Source organism: Orycteropus afer, unplaced genomic scaffold, assembly GCF_000298275.1.
Source record: "Orycteropus afer afer isolate SDZICR_OR568_19922 unplaced genomic scaffold, OryAfe1.0 scaffold00124, whole genome shotgun sequence".
Lineage (NCBI taxonomy): Eukaryota > Metazoa > Chordata > Mammalia > Tubulidentata > Orycteropodidae > Orycteropus > Orycteropus afer.
In genome coordinates, this window is record NW_006921711.1 from 562,040 (window position 1) to 584,293 (window position 22,254).

The 22,254-nt window shown below is 40.4% G+C and overlaps 1 protein-coding gene across 1 annotated transcript in view; it reads right to left on the bottom strand.

The window, feature by feature from the left end:
- THADA (THADA armadillo repeat containing) overlaps nt 1-22,254 on the bottom strand; it is a 621,172-nt gene that overhangs the window by 178,108 nt on the left and 420,810 nt on the right. The window contains exon 29 of the mRNA XM_042781470.1: nt 2,836-2,951. Coding sequence (XP_042637404.1) covers nt 2,836-2,951 — 116 coding nt within the window. The remainder of the gene's footprint in view (nt 1-2,835; nt 2,952-22,254) is intronic.

Consider the following 22,254-nt stretch of genomic DNA (forward strand, 5'->3'; position numbering starts at 1 on the left):
TCAATGACATGAGACAAAGTATATGTGAACTGCTGTATGAAAAGTGAATTTACTTTGTAAATCTTCACCCAAATCCTAATTAAAAAAAAAAAAAGAACCTCAAGGTTAAACTGTCAAGAATGGGGATAATACAGAACATTAATATATTCCTTTGGAATGCATTGTGCTTTGGCAGTGTGTTTTCTACTCTAACTCTATTCCAGGCTCTGAACACATCCTGATTAATACCAGTAAAAGTATGCCGGGAAGCAAGAGGAAGTCTGGTGTTAGGAATCATCTACAGAACACCCACAAAGTGGAAAATTTCACACTTGGATAATAGAGAGTTGACTGCACTGGAAACAGAAAAGTGGCTTTCCTGGACTCTGGGCAAGGAAGGCAGAAACCCAGTGAACTGCCAGTGATTCATGCCTTTGTTTTCTGGAGCTGCAAAGTTATGGAGAAAATCAGAGGGAGAGGGGAAGATGATGAAAATAGCAATAAGGACCACAGGGAAGGTTATAAGAGGCCAAGAGAACTTCTGCAGCTGAAGAGGAGGCTGATCAGCAGCTGAATCACTGATCTTCAGGCACTGCACTGAATGAAGGTCCATTCAGGCTGCTGTCCTGCAACTCCACCTATTCTATCCCATCCAACAAGACGAGTGGACTCCAGGAGCTGGCAGCTGATGAATTTCTGTGAGACCCAAGATGGAATGGCAAGTTATGGTGTCAGAAACTCCTTCCTTACAGAACTTTAAGAACCAGAGAGTTAGGATTTTGTCTTGGGACAGTCCTGGCTAGAGGCTAGGTTTCAGTGCGATTATTTCTAGAGAGCCCCGATTGTCTCATCTCCAGAAATAATAACTAGGAGGACCTGGTAATTAACTGGTAAATAGCTAAGAACACAAATGTAATCACAATTTAGTTCCCCTGTTTTCCCAGGCAATATATCCTGGAGAGGTAATTTAAGAGCCACACAGAAGGCAAATGACACTAGGCTCAAGGAAAACAGTTTATGGTTAACTAATCCTGCTTTCTGGTGGCTCTATGGTTAAAGCACTGGGCTGCTAACCTAAAGGTCAATGGCTCAAACCTTTCCACAGGAGGAAGTTGAGGCAGTCTGCTTCTATAAAGATTTACAGCCTTGGAAACCCCATGGAGCAGTTCTACCCTTTCCCATGGGGTCACTATGAGTCAGAATCAACTCAATGGCAGTAGGTTTTGGTTAATCCTACTTTCTAAATACAAGAGAGGAAACAAAAATCAGATTTAGACTTTCCCTATTAGTATCCTTATCCAAAAGAGCCTTACTGGTACAGAGGTTAAAAGGCTGGTAGTTCAAATCCACCAGTTGCTCCACAAGAGAAAGATGTGGTAGTCTGCTTCCATAAAGATTATAGCCTTGGAAACCCTATGGGGCAGCTCTACTTTGTCCTACAGGGTCACTATGAGTCAGAATTAAGCCAGCAATGGGTAATCTCTATCCAAAACTACTGGTATTTAGATAAATATCAACATACACACATGCACACACTGGAACATCTTTCACCGGCTCCTCTTCACCTAAAAGTTTCCTTTGGGAGCTTTTGCTATGTGACCTCCACATACTTATTCATCCTCATTATCTGCCACATGTACCTTATGTTTTAGATTCCAGAAAGGCTAACATCCTTGTGCTCTCCACATCTATCATGCCATTTCATACCACCATGTTTCTGCATCACCTGGTTGTCTACTTGGAAAAATGCTACTCATCTCATGAAGGTCAGCAGTTCAGCATGAGACCTCCCCTTTCCTTCCTCTGCAGTACTTCTGTACCTACTATATGCATTCGATATTATGTTTATCACATTGGATGAAAATTTTTTATTCACCTATCTTTCTCCCCACCTGGAGAAGCCAGGACTAGCTATCTTTTATCTTTGCATCCCTGGCATTTCCTAACACAAAGCTTGACAGGTAGTCTGCACTCAATAATACTTCATTGAATTGAACAGATCTGTGGATCTTATTACTTGATTCAGCAAATTTCTGAAAAATAAAAAGGGCAGGCTGCTACATTAGGCAGCCAATACAATGACCCTTTATAGAATGCAACATACTATACAGCATAGGGTGGAGCAGCAGGTGGCCCCTCTGGACCCTCTGCTGGGACTTACAGAGGACAGACCAGGGGGCGCTGATTCTAACTAGGGCTTATCAATCATGTCCTACAATATGGCTGTTGAATACAGTGTTACAGAAAGGACACCATATGAATTAAACAAGAAATTCTTTTCACTCCTTCCTCTTTCACACAGGAAATGTTCTAAGTTCTAGAATAAAATAACAAAGACAAGGATGAAAAAAAAAAGTATGTATCATCCACCCTTCTTTGCCTTGCTTATGCAAGTTACTGTACTATCCACTCAAAAATGGTAACTTCCATCCCATCCTCCCATTCACAACCTATCTGCCCATTGATGCCTGCTCAAGTTCTACACCAACCTCTAATCTCTGTATTGCCATGGTACTGAAGAGTTTGTACCATATGATTTAGTTAGTTACTGCCTTTCATTGTTATGGTATCTACCATAAGGCTGGGTATACAGTAGCTATTAATAAGATTGGGCTGATGTGTGGACAGGTAGTAAGCCCTATTATATGCTCTCCAGTCAAGCAACAGTTTTAGAAAAATTGTCAAGAAAATATTTTTACTTTATTACAACACAAAATTCTAAAAGGACAAATACTCCAATAAGTTTAGAAAACTCATGCCAATGAATTTTAAATCTCCCCATAACCTAGAAACAGCAATTCTTTAATGTATTTCTGACCCCTGATAACTCCTTGCTCATGTGGGGTTTTAACATACCTCTTGGCCAGCCAGAGTTTGGCTTTGGTACAAACAGTGATGTCAGTCAGCTCCTGCTGAAAGTCTGAATTCGTTCTGTGTTTAGAGTCTGAGTAGGCTTGTAACAAATAGAAAACCTAAACGAAAAAAGAGAAAAAGAATATCCTGCTGTGAAAATATATTTTTCCTAAATGCTCAGTTCCTCCCTTTTATGTTTCCTCAAAATACTTCCCTCAAAGAAAACAGACACCTGCAGAATGTGGCTCTGGTCTCTTTGCAGAAAAGCTGTTGGTTTTGGAGAACATAGCGGTGGTAAGAAACCAACATCCTTAATCTGTGCCTATGCCCTGGGTTCTGTGTACAGTTCCAAAAAAGGCAACCACTATGGGACTGAACAATCATTTGAAACAAGAATTTATTAGTTATGAACACTACAAACTGATTTAAGTAAAGAAATGCAAACATCTTTCTCAATGTTGGCAGTCTCACATGAAAAAACAATGTGCCTTTTAAAGTCAAAGTCTTACTACATAGGAAAAAGAAATGATCTGTGAGTCCATACTGGCTTATATGTCTGGATTCACTGAACAGGCAATAATGCTTGCTTGCATTCGCAAATTTTGAGTTGTGCTATCTGTAAACATTTAGGGATTTTTTTTGTTTGTTTTGTTTTTGGCAATCTTCTCTAAGGAGACAGGAGTAGAGGCAGCAATGTACACTTGGCGCTCTTCATTTTACATGGCATTATACATACTAGAAGAAGCTCTAGTAGCACAGTGCCTAAGGCATCTGACTGCTAACCAGAAGGCTGGTGGTTCAAACCCACAAGTCACTCCATGGAAGCAAGACTGGGCAATCTACTTCCATTAAGATTTACCACCTAAGAAACCCAATGGGGGTCGGTATGAGTTGGAATTGACTCAACGGCGGTGGGTTTGTGTTTTGGTATACATACTAGAAGTGCAGCACTGGAATTAAGCCAAGACAAACAGATCCTGCTATCTATTTAGCTGCCTACATTTAGAAAGAAGGCCACAGTTTGCGCAAACATATATGCATGCGAATGTGTGTGTATATGTGTGTGTGCATGAGTGTGTGAATGTGTTGAAGTCACACTCAGCGATGACATCAATATGGCCTCTGTGAAGAGAACAAACTGCAGCAGACAGAGAAAGTAGATGAGAGTGCAGATGAGATCTTTTGACCTCAGCTAGTGTCAAGGAAAAAGAGCATGTCAGAGTTCTTCCCTCTCAGTCATTATCTAAATCAAGGAGGAAGAGGTGAGAGGAACAAAGCAAGTACAGATAAACACACCAAGAACTTTGAAAGTCTATTTTAATCAGTTTATTGTCTTTCCTTATCATATCCTTCACCAGAGCTACAGATATCTCTTTCTAAGGCATCAGATTTAACTTTTCCTTCTCTTTCTCTCTTGTCAAGGAGGAGCCTCAGAAGTGAAATAATGGAGAGCTGGATATAGCAGAGAGTAATGAGAAAAAGTAAGAGGCCAAGTTAAAATAGGTCCAGAGTCATCAGACCCTAAATGGGTGTGAGCTGGCAGGTTTTCCTGGTTAGATATCTGCAGTTATCAACAATAAATACAGTCTGTGCACATATTTGTTTAGAGAATCAAAATAAATTTCGATTTCTGTGCTATATGTAACCACTGTAGTTATTTATTTTCTCAACAGAAGTAGTTGTACAGGAGCATGTATTCATGTCCTGATATGGAGACTAAAAATGCTTTCTCTAATAAATGGATCTGTTATTTCAGAAGCCACGGATCAAATGTCATTGCTTCACCACACCCCTGCGGGACCCAAACCGCCTGTCGTGGAGTCTGGAAAAATGGGTCTGGCTGGGGCTTCTGTGCTTATGTGGTAAGTGTCAGAGTGAAAAAAAAAAATACCTCCCTATGCCTCAATCCCTACTATCCTGAAAGAACTGGCAAAGTCACTAGGCCTCACTTTACTTTTCTCCACAGCTGTACAAAACTAACCAACAGGGCTTTTCACGGTGTCACAAGATCGTAATTAATCAGCAGACACCAGCAAAATACATGACTTTGGAATTTACTTGTAAAGAAAGTTGTAAGATTTTCAAATGCTTCTCATTTAGAAGAAATCACTTCAAAAATAACTCTTGATGGATGTTTAAACTTAGTCTTATATTTGCTCACCTTCCTTGGCAAAAACAAGACTGTTTTTGAAATGCTTGGTAACTCTGGTTTATGAAAATCAGCCTACAGGTCCATCAATTCTGTTACCATGAGTGCAAACCAGACAGCCATTGTGATCCTGGTTATTCACCAGGAGTGGAGAGTGATCTACTTACATGGCATAAATGGAGAGGGTGGCATTCAGAAGAACCACAGTAGGACAAGTATGGACAAGAGACAGAACACGATATCAAGAAAAGACAAGGTCAGAGAAGTCAAGGAAAACAAGGGGCAGGGAAGGGGAAGGGGAAGGAGAAGGAGAGAAAAAGATAGGAAACGGTAAGGAAAGAACAGCATTTTAAGTGAATACACAGAATAGGTTATTGTTTTTGAGAGAATTTTTTTCTTTAAGAAATTAATGAAAATATTTGCATACACAACTATCCTCACATGACATTTAGTGTTGGGCTCAATTTGTTCAAGAAAAGTGAGGCCATCCCATGAGGTGAGGTCCAGGAGCGAGGCCAGGCCTCAGGTGCACTGTTCCAAGGTCAGGCCCAGGAGCTAGAGCAGCTCCCAGGTGGGATCATTCATCCACCAGCTCTTAAGAATGGCAAGAGCAAGGTACATTCTTCATTCCCTCTCGCTTTCCTCAATTCTAGTCCAGAACAACTTCTGGGCTTAAAAGAGTGGTTAGACTCAGACCTGGGATGATGAGGAAGCAGTGTATAATACAGGGCTGTACTGAACCAAGCACAAAGAAACTCAAGCTGCCATGCACTGAGGAGGAAGATTAATGGAATGCATACTGATTTGTGTTTGAGATGGTTAGTGTCATTTTGGGTGTCCCAAATTCACAACAGGATTCAAACATTCAGTCAACAAATATTTATTAAACCATTAGTACTAGGTCCTGTTTTAGGGCCTGCAGCTTACATTCTAATCATGAATAAACTGAAAATCAATAGTTTCCCTGACTTTGCCTGGTTGGGATTTATAACCTGCATGGTAGGATCAATAACATGTTCCTTCTTATGCTTGACCTCACCCTTGACTTGTCTGATGCATAGTAGAAATTCAACAGCATTTTCTGAAATGAACTGATGTGGATATTTAAAAGCTTCATCCTACACAAGACACAAATTCATAATTTAGTCAATTACATTTGATAAGTTATCAAGGAGCTGCTCTAGGTTCCAAGCTCTGTATTAGGACTGAAGACACAGCTGAGTAACATCATGTTCCTTATTCCAATGGATTCCTAATCTGGCAGAGGGAAAGAGGAAGTCATTGCAATGTTGTAAAGAATGACAATTACATTAGTGTTAAGAATCCAGCCCTATGGGCAACAGTAGAAGCAGCACAGACTTCAGAGCTGGATGGACATGAGTGTAAATCCAGTTACCAGTTGTGGGCCTTGGGCAAGTTATTGAACCTGTTTCCTTATGGTTAACTGGATATAATAATATCCATCTTGTAGGACTGTAGAGAAATTTAAAAGAATACATACAGTACGTGGCACACAGTAGGTATTTGATAAAAATGTTAGTTCTTTTCCTAGTTCTGGCTTGTTCCTTCCCTTCTAGTCTACATTCCAAAAATAAATAGGTTTTGCAGATAGGGTGTTATCCATATTTGACCTTGAAAAGGATCTTGCCAGACTTGAAGAAAGAATATGCAAGCAGAGAAAATGGAATTAAAAAAAACAAAAACAAAAACAAAACAACCCACTGCTGTCAAATTGACTCATGGAGATCCTATAGGACAGAGTACAACTGCCCCAAACCTTTACGGAAGCAGACTGCCACATTTTTCTCCTGTAGCAAGGCTGGTGGGTTCAAACTGCTAACCTTTTGGTTCGCAGATGAGTACTTTAACAAATGTGGAAAAAAGAGACTGCTTGGGGAAGAGCAAGTAGTTCTGTGTGAAAGAACATATCCAGGATTTGTGTAGAGTGATGGAAGACACAGCTGGAGAGAGCAGTCAAGTTAGAGCAAGAAAATCTTGAATGCAGCATTAAGGAATGCTTACTTTAATCTGGAGACTGGAAAGATCTTTTCAGAGAGAGTGCTTGTGTGATCTGATCCGTAATTTGGAAAGAAAAGTCCAGGGCAATGTGGGGCTGGATTAGAAGGGGAAGAATGACCAGGACCACTGCAATAAGCCTATACTAGAGGTGCTAATGGTCTAATCCAGAGGCTAAAAATTGATACTGTGTGTAGGCCAAAATCAGCTGCAGATGTTTTATTTGGCCCACATAATACTTCTAAACCCACATTTATGAATCAGGAGATTTCACATAAAAATCATCCCAATTTCCAACTTCTTTTGTAAAGTAGGAAGATCTGGCAAGAGGGGGCCCACATTCCTGCATGGCCACAGTCATCTGGCTGGGGCTGCGGAGCAGCTGAACGCTGTGATGAGAAATGCACTCTCTGGTTCACCACAGTCTCCACTACTCTCTATTACTCATGGTCACCGAGATGGGGTGTCAATGCCATTTATCATTGTTCTTGTGCTTTTTTTTTTTTTTTCCTTCCTCTTCTGGAGAATTAAGAAGAGAATGAAATATTTACTGAACCCAATCTCTATGAAAAGTTTGAAAACAAAGGATGGACTAAGAGGGTCATGTTTATCCCTGGCCCCCCTCATTTACTTATCTGTCTGGCATCAGTAAATTTCTAATTTTGTGAAGTAACCTCCCCTTCCCCTCCTCACACACACATACACAATAGGCTAAACTATCGCAGCAGTGGAATGGGAAGGAAAGGATACATTTGGGAAACACTTTGGATGCTAAAGAGGGAGGCATCAGCAACTGCTTTAAACATGGAGCTGAGAGTCAGGAAAGAGACTCTCAACTAGGGCAGCTGATGCATGGGGGCCATTTTCCAAGACTGAGTTCACAAGAGAGTAAGAAGCAGGTTTGAGAATAAGAAAGGGAGATTGAATGAGTTTGGTTGGGAATATCTGTATGACAATTGCTCTAGTTAGGGTAGCACGTAATGCATTGTCCAAATCAGGACATCTTTTGAGAGTGAGAGGAGGCACTGTTAATAAACATGCCCCTGGGACAAACTAGGACATATGGTTACCCCTAGTTAAGTAGAGGTCTGTGGGTGGCATGAGTGTTTGCACTCAGCTAACTAAAAGACTGGCACTTCAAACTGAGCTGAAACTGGCATCACTGAAGAAAAGCATAGTGATCTGCCTTTGTAAAGATTACAGCTAAGAAAACCATATGGAGCTCAGTTCTAGTCTATAATACATGGGACCGCTATGGGTCAGACTGACCAGATGGTAACAGGTTTATGTTTGCTTGTTGGTTGGTTTTTTAGTTATAGTAAGCCCTCTGGAGAAAGATTAGAGGTGGATTTATAAAATCTGGTGTCATCAGCAAAAGATACAAGGAGACAGCTTTGTTGACTTAAGCTAGTTGTGACCCAGGGAAGAGGAGAGCAAAGAATACAGGAAACAAGCAAGTCTAAGCCAACAGCATCACCTGTGCAGGTGAACATCATAGTCAGGGACTGCCTAGTGTTAGGACAGGCAGCCAGCCCTGGCCTGAGGAGGCAGCAGTCATGGAAGCAGATGAGAGAAAGAGCAGGAAGGTGCAGAGAGTGGGCTGGATTTCTTGCCCCTGAGATGCGACCCGTCATGAGACTGCATGAGAAAAAAGCTGCAGAAAGTCTGGAGAACCTGGAAGCAGTTACCCTCTGCCCTTCCCCCCTCCTCACTCTAAACACAGACAGACTCAGGGGAGCCCCAGGCATCTGTGTAAAGCAGGGAGTCCATTTCAGCAGCTTCGAATCTTAAAAACGACTTCACAGAGCATATGTAATGCTCTTTGAATAAATGCCACAGGCCTAAAAAGTCGTAAGACTGATCCCTGAAAAAACTTGCACTGCACCAGTAAAATATGCTTGGTTTATGCTGCTGGACTATAATAGTGACTTGTATTAGACAAGATCAAAATGATATACGGCTGTTTAGGAATGTAACACTGAGATGGGTTTTCCTCTTCACCAAGCATGGCTTCCAGGCAATTTTCCTCCTTATAAAATCAACAGCAGCTGAGCTCTAGAAACCAGCAGGATCCAGCAATAACAAGGCAAGGTTAGGTAGGCCATGGAAAAGGACGACTTCAATAAGAAAAGAGATGCTCATTTCAAAGGTCACACAAAAACAGGGAGAATATATTGTGATTATTAACACTCCCAAATGCTGCAGATCAACAAATCTATCCACTTTCACAACTGTACTTTCTTAAAAGCAGACTCTCTCTTTTCCTTTTGTAGTATGTAGACTGTAGGCTAATAACAATTTTACCTCCTATCACTTTCAGCCAAGTATAAAGTTTCAGTATCTGCCATTCTGCTCCAACCCCCACAGCTAAGTCAGTGCCACATTTTTCCAAGCTCAGTGTTTGCACAGGATTTTATTTCGGCTGGTAAAACATCTGTATTTTTTCAGGGACTTAAATAAATGATCTATGCTGGGAATGTACAGTATAGGGTGATGTCAGGCCCCCTTTTTCTCTCGACTCATTGGGCAGAACAGGCAAACATTGTTTCAGCCTGTAGTGGGGAATGTGAATATTTATCCTGTCGACTTAATTCATACAAACAGAACTAAAAGCAGGCAGAAGTATTTTATGGATTTAAGTCAAACTGAAAGGGGGATGGTGAGAAGAGGGAAGGCTGAAGGAGGAATCTAAACTTTCTAATTCATAGAAATATGCCTAATCATATAACTGCTGGGAAACGGACACAGCAAAAATTATTTAAAAGGCAGATTGTATTTGTATGTTTGTGTGGAAAGTGGGGAACAAAAGAGAGAGAAGTTCTCTAACTTACACATCATTTCTAATCACTACCACATGGTTAAGGATTTTATTGTTCCTGCTTTAAGCATACTAATCTTCTCCCCAACCAGAGTACAGGATTCTCAGAGCACCCCTCTTGCCTCTAACTTCCGTGGTGCAGGGCACGATGTGTGTTGGGTGTGTGTACCTGCCTATGTCATCTGTACAAGGAGTTCGATATACTATTTCTTTTTATTGACAACTAAACTGCTCCCAGCTTTAGAGGGTCAGTATAGGTAGAGGCATGACCCCAGGATACTTGGGGCTAGGAGAGTTCCTCAACTTGATACTTCCCTAGAAGAAAGGGCTTGGTGGACATGTGCTACCCATAGGTACCCACCAATGTGACCCTATGCTAGAAGGCAGGCCAGGAAGCATTTCACATGGTTGCTCCCCCAAACCTCAACTATTTATCAGATCAGAAAACATCCTTAGGAAGGTCTGGGTAAGTTTCCAAAAAGAGACACCTTACTGGTCTGTGTTGTTGCTGCCACAAAAGGGACACTAATTACCAAGTGTGATTACTTCCTAACTGACTCTGGCCTGGGAAAAGACTCACAGGAAATAGGGCATGAATATATTTAAGGACTAAAATGTACAAGCACAGAAAGTCTGTAGGTGACTGGAAGTTGACTCCATATCTCAAGTCCATTCCTTCCTTTCTATTACCACTCCCACTGCTGTAGTCCAGGAACCAAAGACCTTACACCTAGACAATGAAAACAACTTAACTGACTGGTCTCTATCTCTAAAATTTGTTTTATATATGGCCATCAAAGAACTTTTCTTTCTTAAAACCAAGCCTTAATATCATTTCCAAGTTCAAAATCCTTCAACTTCTTAAAGAATTTGCTGGCCACTGAAGATTCAACCTATCTTTCTAATTTTATCTCTTCCTTTCTCCACTTCATGAACCTATTCTGGGGCCACAAGGGATGACTTCCCATTTCTGACAACTTAAAATGCTTTTCTGGCTAGGATGTTCCTTCCATCTCCCCCCTCACCTTCTCACCAGTCAGCCTACTTAAATTCCATTCATACCGTAAGGTCCAGTTTAAATCCTACCATCTCCATACAAGTTTCCTCAGCTTTCATCAATCTCCCCCTACTCCCCTTCAGACTTACTCTTTTCTTACTAAGTGGCCCAATAGCTCATTTAATTTGATTTTTTTTTCACTTTAATTCTGTTTAATTCATGTCTATCAGTCTATAATATTCTTCCCTCAAGTATAGTTCTTTGAAGGAAAGGTTTGTGTCCTTTCTTCTTCATAGCCTCTGGGAGCCCAAGGATATGGAACTTTGCCTGGCATACAGAAAGGGGCTCAATAAATAAAGGATTTATTGATATGTTATCTCACCATGCCCCCCATGCCAGGGTGACAGAGACAGAACGTGCACTTGCAGCAGCTGCAATGCAAAAAGAAAGACACCTTCAAACTCTCCCCACACAGAGCAGCTGGGGAAATACTCAGTGCAAATAAGAGAAGCCACCACTCATCTGTCAGTTTGTTGTACTGTGGTGGCTTGCATGTTGCCGTGAGGTTGGAAGCTAAGCCACTGGTATTTCAAATACCAGTAGATCACTCAGAGTGGGCAGGTTTCAGGAGCTTCCAGACTAAGACATACTGGGAAGAAGGAAGGGACCATCCACTTTTGAATAAATTGGCCACTGAAAACCTTATGAATAGCAGTGAAACACTGTCTGATATATTAAAGTTTAAGCACCAATCACTTAAGCCAAAGATGAAGAAATTGAAGATTTTCACCAACTTCTACAGTCTGAAATTGACCAAACATGCAATTAAGATGCAATGATAATTACTGGTGATTGGAATTCAAAAGTTGGAAATGAAGACACATAGGTAGTTGGAAAATAGGGCCTTGGTGATAGAAATGATGCCGGATACAGCATGATAGAACTCTGCAGAAAGAATGTGCCTTAGAAGTGAGAATGGCCAGACATCATCTCACCTACTTTGGTTATACTGTCTTATGGTACCAGTCCCTGGACAAGGATATCACACTTGGTAAAGTAGAGGGACAGTGAAAAGGGGAAGACCCTTAATGGGATGGATTGACACAGTGACTGCAATGATGGGCTCAAGCACAGTAAGGATTGTGGAGGATGGTGCAGGACTGGGCAGTGTTTTGTTCTGTTGTACAAAGGGTTGCTATGGGTCAGAGCTGACTTGATGGTACCTAATAAAAAGAAAAGAGTGAGTATTCATTTGTCTTAAATCATCTCAGGCCTTGTGCTCCACATTTTACAGTGCAATCAGGAGTCCTGTCACCTGTAAGAAGCATCAAGAGCTCCAGTGTTGTTGAGTAAGGGCAAAGTTTAGAAAGTGACATCAAAAGAAGTCAACCTTAATGCAATATACACACATCGGCTTGCATGTAAAGAAATAGTAATTTACTAATCACTGACATCTCAGAGCTCTGGTGGCATAGTGCCTAAGGCATTTGACTGCTAACCAGAAGGCTGGCGGTCACTACTCGGAAGGAAGATGGGGTAATCTACTTCCATTGTGATACCACCTCAGAAACCCAAGCAGGGGTTGCTATGAGTTGGATCCAACTTGACAGCAATGAGTTTGGTTTTTTTCCAAATCACTGACAGAATATCTGTTCTAACTAGAGTTTCCAATTTCAACTCAGATATATTTCTGAAAAGCTACATACACATGCATAAAACTTGCAAATTATTTTATTTTAAAATAAACCCAGTTTAAATTCCCAAGGAGAACATTTACTATATTTGACAATTTATGTTTTCTATAGATCTGCATCTTCAACTATTTAGTTTCCTTAAGTAAGTATTGAGCTCAATAAGGAACTCTTATGTAGCAAAACTTATTACTGAAAAAATACAAGTGATTTGTTCAGTCAAGACACAGTTATCTTCAAAACACTATGTGGGGGTAGTTGACTGCTGTATGAGTGATACAAAATTAGTCATGAATTGATAATTATTGAAACTGGGTGATGTGTTTGTAGAGATTCATTACATGATTCTATCTACATTTGTATGTATTAAAACTTTTCCTATCTCACAAAAAGAAAAAAAAAGATTTAGAGAGGGAGGGAAGGAAGGAAAAGAAAAAAGCAAAAAGCTACATGCAAAAGAAATAAAGATAAAAATCAATATAAGAAGAGCTTACAATCTAGTGTAAGAAATAAAATGTGTACATATATAACTAAAATTCAAGAGAGAAAAACAAAAGTGACAGAGAATAGAAGGTCTGGAAATAAATTCACTGGAAATTTTGAATACTGAAATCAGCTTTAAATCTCTTTGAACCAGTTCAGTATGGCCAATGCACTGAAAGCGGAATAGACTGAATTTGCAAAACATGGTTGTACTGGAATGATAACTAGAATAGGAATAATTATGGGTTGAAGCCCTGGAATGGGAGACTAGGAAGAGGTATATAGTGAGGCCTTTTAGGAGCTTAATGTGGGAGTCTGGATTATTATCAGGACTGTGGAGAGTGACACACATTCAAAGCAGTGTGGTCAGCTGTCATCTCTGAAGCTAGCACCGCTGTTTCTGACTCTGTAGGTCAAAAAGATTTGTCTGCCATGCAACATGCACACTGCTTTGTTTTCTAAGAGGGATATTAAATTTCTAATGGGGTGTCAACTTGTAATTTTTCTCATTTCAGTTATCAATCCATGGTATAGCCACATTTTACAAATTCGGGTCCATTCTGCTTTTGCTTTGTCAGTCATGATTGAACTGGGAAGAACGGTTTGCTCTGACTGAAATGGAGTAGATGATAAAAAATAGCATTTAAACAGTAGTGAAAAGACTGACTTATTCAATAAATGGTATTAAGACAACTAACTAGTCATTTGGGAAATAATATAGTTGGATTTCAATCTAAATTCTTGAAATGAAATCAATTCCAGATGAAGGAAAAAACCAAAATGTGAAAAATGAAACTATAAAAGTATTAGCAGAAAACAAGAAAATCTTTTATAAATGAATATAAAACATTCATTTCTAAGAATGAATAAAGAAGCCATGAATGAAAAGAAAAAAGATGCATTAATATGCCAGCATTAAAACTGAAAACTTTTTTTATAGCAAAACTACCACACTTAAAAAGTAAAGGCAAACCAGGGGTAAAATATTTGCTAATTCCCCCAATGAACAAAAGCTCTTGCAAATCAATAACCAAAATGAAAGTAATGGAATGAAATATGGCAAGGATTTCCAAATGTTCTCCATTCATGGCACCTTTGTTGTTGTTGTTGTTATGTGCCGTCGAGTCGGCCCCGACTCACAGCAACTCCTCCTTGGGTTTCCGAGGCAGTATCACTACAGAAGTAGGATTGCCCAACCTTCCTTCCGAGGAATGGCTGGTGGGTTTGAACCGCCAGCCGTCTGGTTAGCAGGCAAGTGTCTTAGCCACTATGCTATCAGAGCTCCTTTAGTACCTCAAAAACTTTTTCATGGTATCTGTAGGCCAAAAGAAGTACCTCCTAGTTCCATTTATTAAGTACTTAGGTCCAAACAACCTAATAAGCATTTATAACCTAGCAGCTTAGTGGCTTTTGAAACAATAATATGCACAAGTTGAAAGAAAAAGTAATATTTTAATTTCATTCTGAAGTAACCACAATTACAAATAATGGGATGTATATGCCTGTTAGATACTTCACAACTCAAGTCTTGGAATCATTGGACTCTACCACCTTATTTCTGCTCTACTTTGACTTTCCCATGGTACTTAGTTTTTTATCACAACTATAAAATACTCAACTTTGCAAAGACACAACATCATCAAAAGGAATGTAGTGTAATCTAATGTTGAAATTAAATTATTTTGAGCCAGTAGTTCATATGATATCTGACAGATGGCAACTATCACTGTGCTTCTCCACAAAATTTTAAAATTCTCACAGCGATTTGGCACACACTGGGAACTGCAAATATTTAGCAAAGATATAAACAAGCCAAATCACAGATGAAATAAAAATAACTAATAAACATGAAAAAAAGGTTTAATTTCATTGATTTTTTTAAAGAAGTGAAATTCAAACAATGCTTTTTTTTTTTTTTTTTTTAAAAGCCATTGATCTGGCACTGAATTGAAAAAAGGATATATCCAAACCATTTGGCGTGGAGTAGATTCTCTGGTAGCGTAGTGTCTAAGGCACTTGACTGCTAACCAGAAGGCTGGCAGTTCAAACCCAGCAGCCACTCCTCGGAAGGAAGATGGGGCAATCTATTTCCGTAGTGATACTGCCTTGGAAACTCAAGGAGAGTCGCTATGAGTCAGGTCCAACTCGACGGCACATAACAACAACAACAGATTCTGTCTCGCAGTGATCTCACGTGTGGGACTGTGCTCCACAGGTTTTCAATGGCTGACATTTTTAAGAAGCAGATTGCTAGGTCTTTCTTGTGAAGCACTTCTAGACTGACATGAACCTGCAATCTTTTGGTTAACAGACAGTGTGTTAACCAAGGACATCCTCTCCCTCCTCCAAAAGACAAGACCCAGTTAATTAACTGGGTAAGGAAACAGATATTCTCATTAATCATTGGTAGGAGTGTAAGGTGTCATAATCTTTATGTAGGGTAACCAGCAGGGTCATGCACATAAAATGCATTCTATACAGATGATATCCTATGGAGTTGGGCAGACCAACAAGCTGGCAGTCAGTCTAGAAAATGCTATCAAATGGAAAACACATACTTTCTTCAATCTCACAATACCCACTTCTGGGAATTTGTCTTAAATATTAACACTTACAGATGTAGGCAAAGATATAGATGCTCAAAGATGATCTTCAGCAGCACTGATTATAATAGAAAAATTTAGAAACAAACAATACAGTCTACTTGTATATTTTTATAGGAATCCAGTGATCAATTGCTGTAGAGTTGGCCTCTGGCTTATGATGACTCCATTCACAACAGAATGAAATGCTGCCCAGTCCTGCACCATCCCAACGATCAGCTGAGGTCCCGATGATAAGCTATAGATTGGACCTTTGTCCAGGGCTTTCATTGGCTGATTTTCAGAAGTAGATTGCCAGGCTTTCTTTCTATTCCATTTTAGTCTGGAAACGCCACTGAAACTGGTTTAGCATCACAGCAGTACACATGGTTCCCCTGACAAATGAGTGGTAGGCTGCACATGAGGTGCACTGGCCAAGCGTCAAACCTGAGTCTCGTGCATGGAAGATGAGAATTCCACCATTGGCCCACCAATGATCCTGACAGCAAACCGTGCAGTCATTAAAAAGAATACTGCAGATTTATATGGACTGATACAGAAAGGTTTCAAAGACATACTGTTAAGTGAAAAATCAAGATGCAGTAGTGTGACCTCATATTTACTGATGTCAATTTATTAACAGTGAGGGTAGGAGTTTTACATTTTATGTTATGTTCTATAATTTAGAAATAAATAAGAAGGCATTGCTTTTTTAAAAAACTTCTTATTCTGAAATAATTATAAAGTCATAAAAACTTACAAAAGTCATAGAATCACAAGTATCTTTCACTTAGCTTCCCTCAATGGTGACATCATATATAATCATAGTACTATCTGAAACCAGGAAGCTGACTTAAGTACATTACTGTTAGCTACACTACAGACCTTATTCAGTTTTCATGTATTTGTGTGTGTGTGTATGCCTGTGTGTGCGTGTGTGTGTGGTGGGGCAATTTAAATCCCATGTATGGACTTGTGTACATAACAATCACCACAATCAAGATGCAGAACTATTCTAGCATCACAAAGGCAAGAATATATTATTTTTTAGAATCAGAGACACTGCAAATATTTTTATCATATATTTCCCAACACTGTATGAAAATTCACATAGTAAGTATTGGGACAGGTGGGTTGTGTGGTATTTTTCACCAAGAAAAAGAAATCAAAAAAAGGAACTTTTAAAAGCATCATTACAGAGAAGATTTTACGACTTTTCCAAACCACCTTTCTGGCCTCCTTTCACTTTTCAGTTTTGTGTCCACTGTGGCTGGGAAAGCAGATCAGAGGAGAAGCCCGCTGCAGGCAAGAGAAAACTTCCCATGGGGGAGGCCTTCTTGGGAACTGTAGTAATATATCTAATACTGTCTCTTTAGCAAACAAGGCCAAAGGAAATGTAAAGTTATTACATTAATTTACGTTTTCCAGATTTTATAGCAGTGATAAAATCTACTTTGTAAAAAGAGGTTGACCCACAGGAAACTAGTTGGCTCTCAGTATCTGGTCTTCAGGCTGGTAATGCTCATTACTCTGAGCTGCAACTGAGGGGTGACTGAATTTAAGAAACTCACCTAATGGGCCTGCCAACCTGGGCTGGGCTGGGGCCAACCTCTGAAGTCTGCTGGCTTCCAGTGTACTATCGTAACAGACAGACTCCTCTTTTTGAAAAATGATGATGAAAAAAAAATTTTTTTTTTTTTTGGACTCTTTGAGTTGCAGCTTATTTCAGAGGTCATCAAAGTAAACAAAAGGAAAAGACTGTGAATCTTTAAAAGTCAAAAAGTGACATCTGTTTATAAAATGACTGTTTATATTTTCACATGCAGGAGAGAAAAAAATGATTCCTCTAAGCCCTTAGGATGGAGCTTTGGGTGTCTCCTCCCCCAGTTCCCCCCCTGTTTGTTTGTTCATTTGCCACTCAACACCTCCAGCAGCGAGTCCAGGAACATCTGCTGCATCCATTTTATGTGGAATTGTAAGTCTCCTGGATGGCTGGGATTTGTGGAATAAACCAGGCAGTGTCTTAAGAAGTTTATCCCTTATTGATAAATGTGCCCCCACAATCCTGCTGAATATATGTAATACCCAAGGTCATACAGATAGGCCATACAAAGGTCTCTCCAAATCTTGAACACCTTTTCCTAAGAGGGTATCTTTATTTGGGTAATGGAGATTATGTCAAGTCTATAGGAAGCAAAAGGCCAGTGAACCCAATCTTTATGGGCCTCCTCTGAACCCTGAGTGATCAAAAAGCCTTCTACTCTTACAAGTGTTCTTAGTTGAACTGACAAATAACTCTGGACAATTATCATCAATAAGCTTCTAACTGGATTTCATATCTGTTATTGGACATATTCCAAGATAGTAGTAAGAACTAGATAATATTAAAATGGGCCCCTGACTGGGGTGAGCAGTCAGCCACTCAACTGGTGGCCCAAAGACTGGCAGCTTGAGTCCACCCAGACGTGCCTCGAAAGAAAGGCCTGGTGGTCTGCTTCTGAAAAATCAGTCACCAAAATCCCCACGGAGCACAGTTCTACTCTTAACACACATGGGGTCACCCTGAGTCGGAATCAACTCGAAGGCAATTGGTTTGATTTTTAGTTTTAGTATTAAAATAATCATCTAAAAAGTACCTTTTTAAATGGGACGCTGGACAAATTAAAGTGAGATCCCCTCTCGGTTTTAAAGATTTCTTATTTTTTCTGCTCCTCTTAAGGTTGTCAGTTCACCAACTGCTTCTGTGATATTCTCCTTGACAATTTCAGGTTGTGGCAATCTCTTCATTCTCACAGCGTGTATTATTTGAACCACTCAATTGGCACCTAAGATATGTTGCCTTGATTGCTATTTATCTTTTTATGTAAACCATGTCGTTTTATCTCCCACAGAGCCTTGCTGGAGTGTAAAAGTTTGTTGATTTGATTTTAAATTTAAGGCAATTACCATGTGGGCTGAGATAAACAGTACTTTCAAGGCAATAGTTAACTCAATGGTGAAAGTAAACACCAAGACTGCTTGCAACTAGTCTGGTGTACAAGGGAAGATGACCAATGAACGCCAAGATTGGAATATGTTTGTGGCAAGCAAGGGCCATCAGCTTGCTGTTCCTCCCTATGACATGTCATGTTATCTACATGAATTCATCATTTCCCCACATCTTACCAGTAGCCTACTCTAGGACAAACACTGATGCATCTATGAAAACCTTCTACCATTCTCCCAAGAACTATTAGGTTTCGTTGCTGAATGAATAGCTGAATGAAACAACAGCACTCTACACTCCTCAGAAGGAAGATGGGACAATCTACTTCCATAGTGATACTGCCTCGGTAACCCAAGAGAGGTCACTATGAGTCGGGGCCAACTCGACGGCACATAACAACAACAACAACATACTTAACTAACCATCCACCTACCCAAAATCCATCTTGGCCTTGCTCCTTTCACTATATTGCTAAAAGACTGTGAAGACTAGGTTAGGAAAGTTCTAAGAGACATTGCCAAGAATTTCCCCCATAAACAAGTCATCCTAGCCAAATACTGGGACTGATTGCAATGTGACAACAGGACAATCCTCTTGGTACCCACTGGACTCACACTGGTTAATGTTACTCTTTAGACCACCAAAAATAAAAAACAAACAAACCCAAACCCACTGCCATCAAGCCGATTCTGACTTACAGCAATAAGCTGGGAGCAATTTGCTCCCAGAGGACATTTGGAAATGTCTGAAAACAAACTGAAAGGGGTCAACTGACATTTAGTTGGTAGAGGCCAGGAATACTGCTAAACATCCTACAATGCTCAGGACAACTCCTCACAAAGAATTATCAGCCCCAAATGTCAACAGTGCTGAGACTGAGGAATTCTGGCCTACTCTAAGAGCACAGGATTGTAGTCAAGACCTAGCTGGGTGATCCTGCGAAAATTACTTAACCTCTCTGAGCCTTAATTTTCTCATCTAATAAATGGGGCTAATGATACAATTCCTCTCATGAGATAACTGTGAAGTGTAAATGGCCAGTTATTTGGAAAGTGTATTGCACTTATTTAAAAAAGTGAGTCATCCTTATTAATAGCTAGCATGCCCATGTGCAGTTTTAATTTTGGTGCACTTTTTGGCAGCTCTCAGCGCTGGAACAGACAGCAGCTCACCTCACCCTTCTCCAGTCGCTCTCCTGGTTCCACATTATCAGCAGCTTTCTCTCTCCCTCGCACTGCCTGCCTATGTTCTTTTTTAACAGGTGTTTTTGCTTGCCATTGGGCTTCTGTCTGTTTTACTACTGTTTCTTAGCAGCATTTTTCTTAGTGTTACTGATTATTTTCCCAGAAACTGCTTTCTGACTAATCATTTTACTATAGCTCGTAACAATGACCAAGTGCAGGGCAAAGATGAATTAGTAATTATCCCTCAGGTGCTTTGAGAAGTAAAAGTATAGTACTCGTTAGCAAGTTTGTCCTTTTTTTTCACGAACTAATTTTTTTTTTTCCATTTGTGATTTACATCTAAGAGTAAGTTGTGCCATTTACTGTCTCAGAAGAATAATTTGGTGATCCTTGAAGGTATTACTTCTCTTAATTATGACCCTCCAGAGATTTATCCTCGATATCCTTTCCAACTGAGCACGCATCATTAATTCCCACATCCAGAGGTATAATTTCCAGCTTCTCTGTCCTGCCTCTGAGAGGCAAATTCTTTAAAAAAAGGCCAAGTAAGCACATTCTTATTTTCCTAAGTATTTCCCAAATGATCCAAATAAGGTAACACTTTAACAAATACTTTAGCTTCCACTCAGGTCATTTCCTGGGTGAATCTGGTCAGTTTACTTTATATATATGTAACTCCAAAATGCCTTTTCTGTGTATGTAAGTCTCACAAAGTGGCTATCTGGATATTTATATAGCAAACCCTTACAGTCTTACATTGTAGTCTTATTTAAAAGGTATATGAATATATGTGCACGTGTTTAAAACTCCAGATTTTTGATGTAAAGAGGTGTGTGTGGGGGGAAAGCCTCCTCTTATTGAAATTAATGGTGAACTCTTTAAAACTCTTTAAAATAGGGTTTTGAATGACTAGTAGAATAAATCACACCTCCATAACAGGCAGAATCTCAGTTTCCACAAAAAGAACTTTACTCGGAAACTTCTGAAATGTGCAGAGGGAGAGAGGGTGATTTCTCACTGATCCAGAGGGATACTGTCAACCTTGGGGATTATTGGTCATTTTATCACTGAGAGAATGGAAAGGCTGAATTCAATGTAGCATTGTAAGTGAGCAGGATACCCACCAAGAACAGAATCTTGGTTCATACATTTGTGGACCTGGGGCATTTACTCTTGTGGAAATAACACATAGCCCCTGAGGATGAGAAAGTAGTTGTCGATAATCAGAATTAATTTCCCTAGTGTTAGTGAAATAAGCTTTTTTAGAAATGTGACAGACTTCAGGCCCAGCAGAGTTACTAAAATTGACTTCTCCTAAAAGTCTTAAAGCAGGTGAGGTGATTAACTTGGCTGGGCCTGGTTGAGTGGCTGGGCAGCTGAATATGGTTATTCCCCATGGTGAGATTGGTAATTAACTCCATGGTGGAATCTATTGGAGCAGCTGAGTAGCTGCTTTAGGAATGTAGTCTGCTTCCCATATATAAGAAATAGCTTTGGGACTGGTCTTCTAGCTTGTAGCACGCTTGGACTCTGCATGTAGCTGTGTCGTTGTTCAGCAGCCTGCCATGCTCTGCTGACCTTGGAACTTACAATGGACTTGAATTAATGGCCTTCCATGTGGTTTGGTAACATTGGGACTGTGCCGTTTTATTTGTCAATCTGGGGCTTGTTAGCCTCAGCAGTCAGTAGCTGCCTCAGTGAACAGATGCCTCTAGCTTCAGTGTGCCGGGAGCAAGAGGCAGAGCTGAAGCCCAAGGCAGAGGGGCTTTCACCCAGCCCCTAGAACCTGGCACTTTGAACTCGGACTTCTAGCCTCCCAAACTGTAAGAGTATAAACTCCTATTTGTTAAGGCCATCCCATTTGTGGTATATTTCTGTCAGAGTGGCACTAGGTAACCAAAACAGAATATGGTACCAAGAGAGTGAGGTGCTGCTATGACAGATACCTAAAATGTGGAAATAGGAGTGGAATGCATCCTTGACCCAAGACCTCGGCATGTGGCATGAGAGACGGAAGGAGCAGAGCCAAGAGACTGGCGGAGAGATACCATCAGAGAGACCAGCATGAGAGACGGCAGTAGTAGAGCCTAGAGACCAGCAATGAACAGCAACAGCCTTACCAGCCTACAGAGGAGAAAGCCGGGTACCATTGGGTAGGCGACTTTCTGGTGGAGTGGATTGTCTTCAGAAGTTAGTTGGTAGAAGAGACCAGCATGAGATGGAGTAGCAGGTTGGCCAGCCCACAAAACAAAAAAGCTAAATGTCCTTTGGGGCAGGAATATTCCTGGGGGAGTGGGTTGCCCTGGGGCACTGGCAGAAATAGAGAGACCAAGGAAACCAGAAGCAGAGCTGCCTCAGCCTCAAGGGTAGGAACATGGCCTTTGGGGGTGGAACCACCACAGCCCCCTAGGTTTCAAAGAGCCAGACCTTTACCAACTTAGTTCTGGAGTGTGGGGCTGCTCATTCATGTAAGCCAGTGGGAGGGAGCCATAGATGCTGCCCAAGAGTGAGTGGGC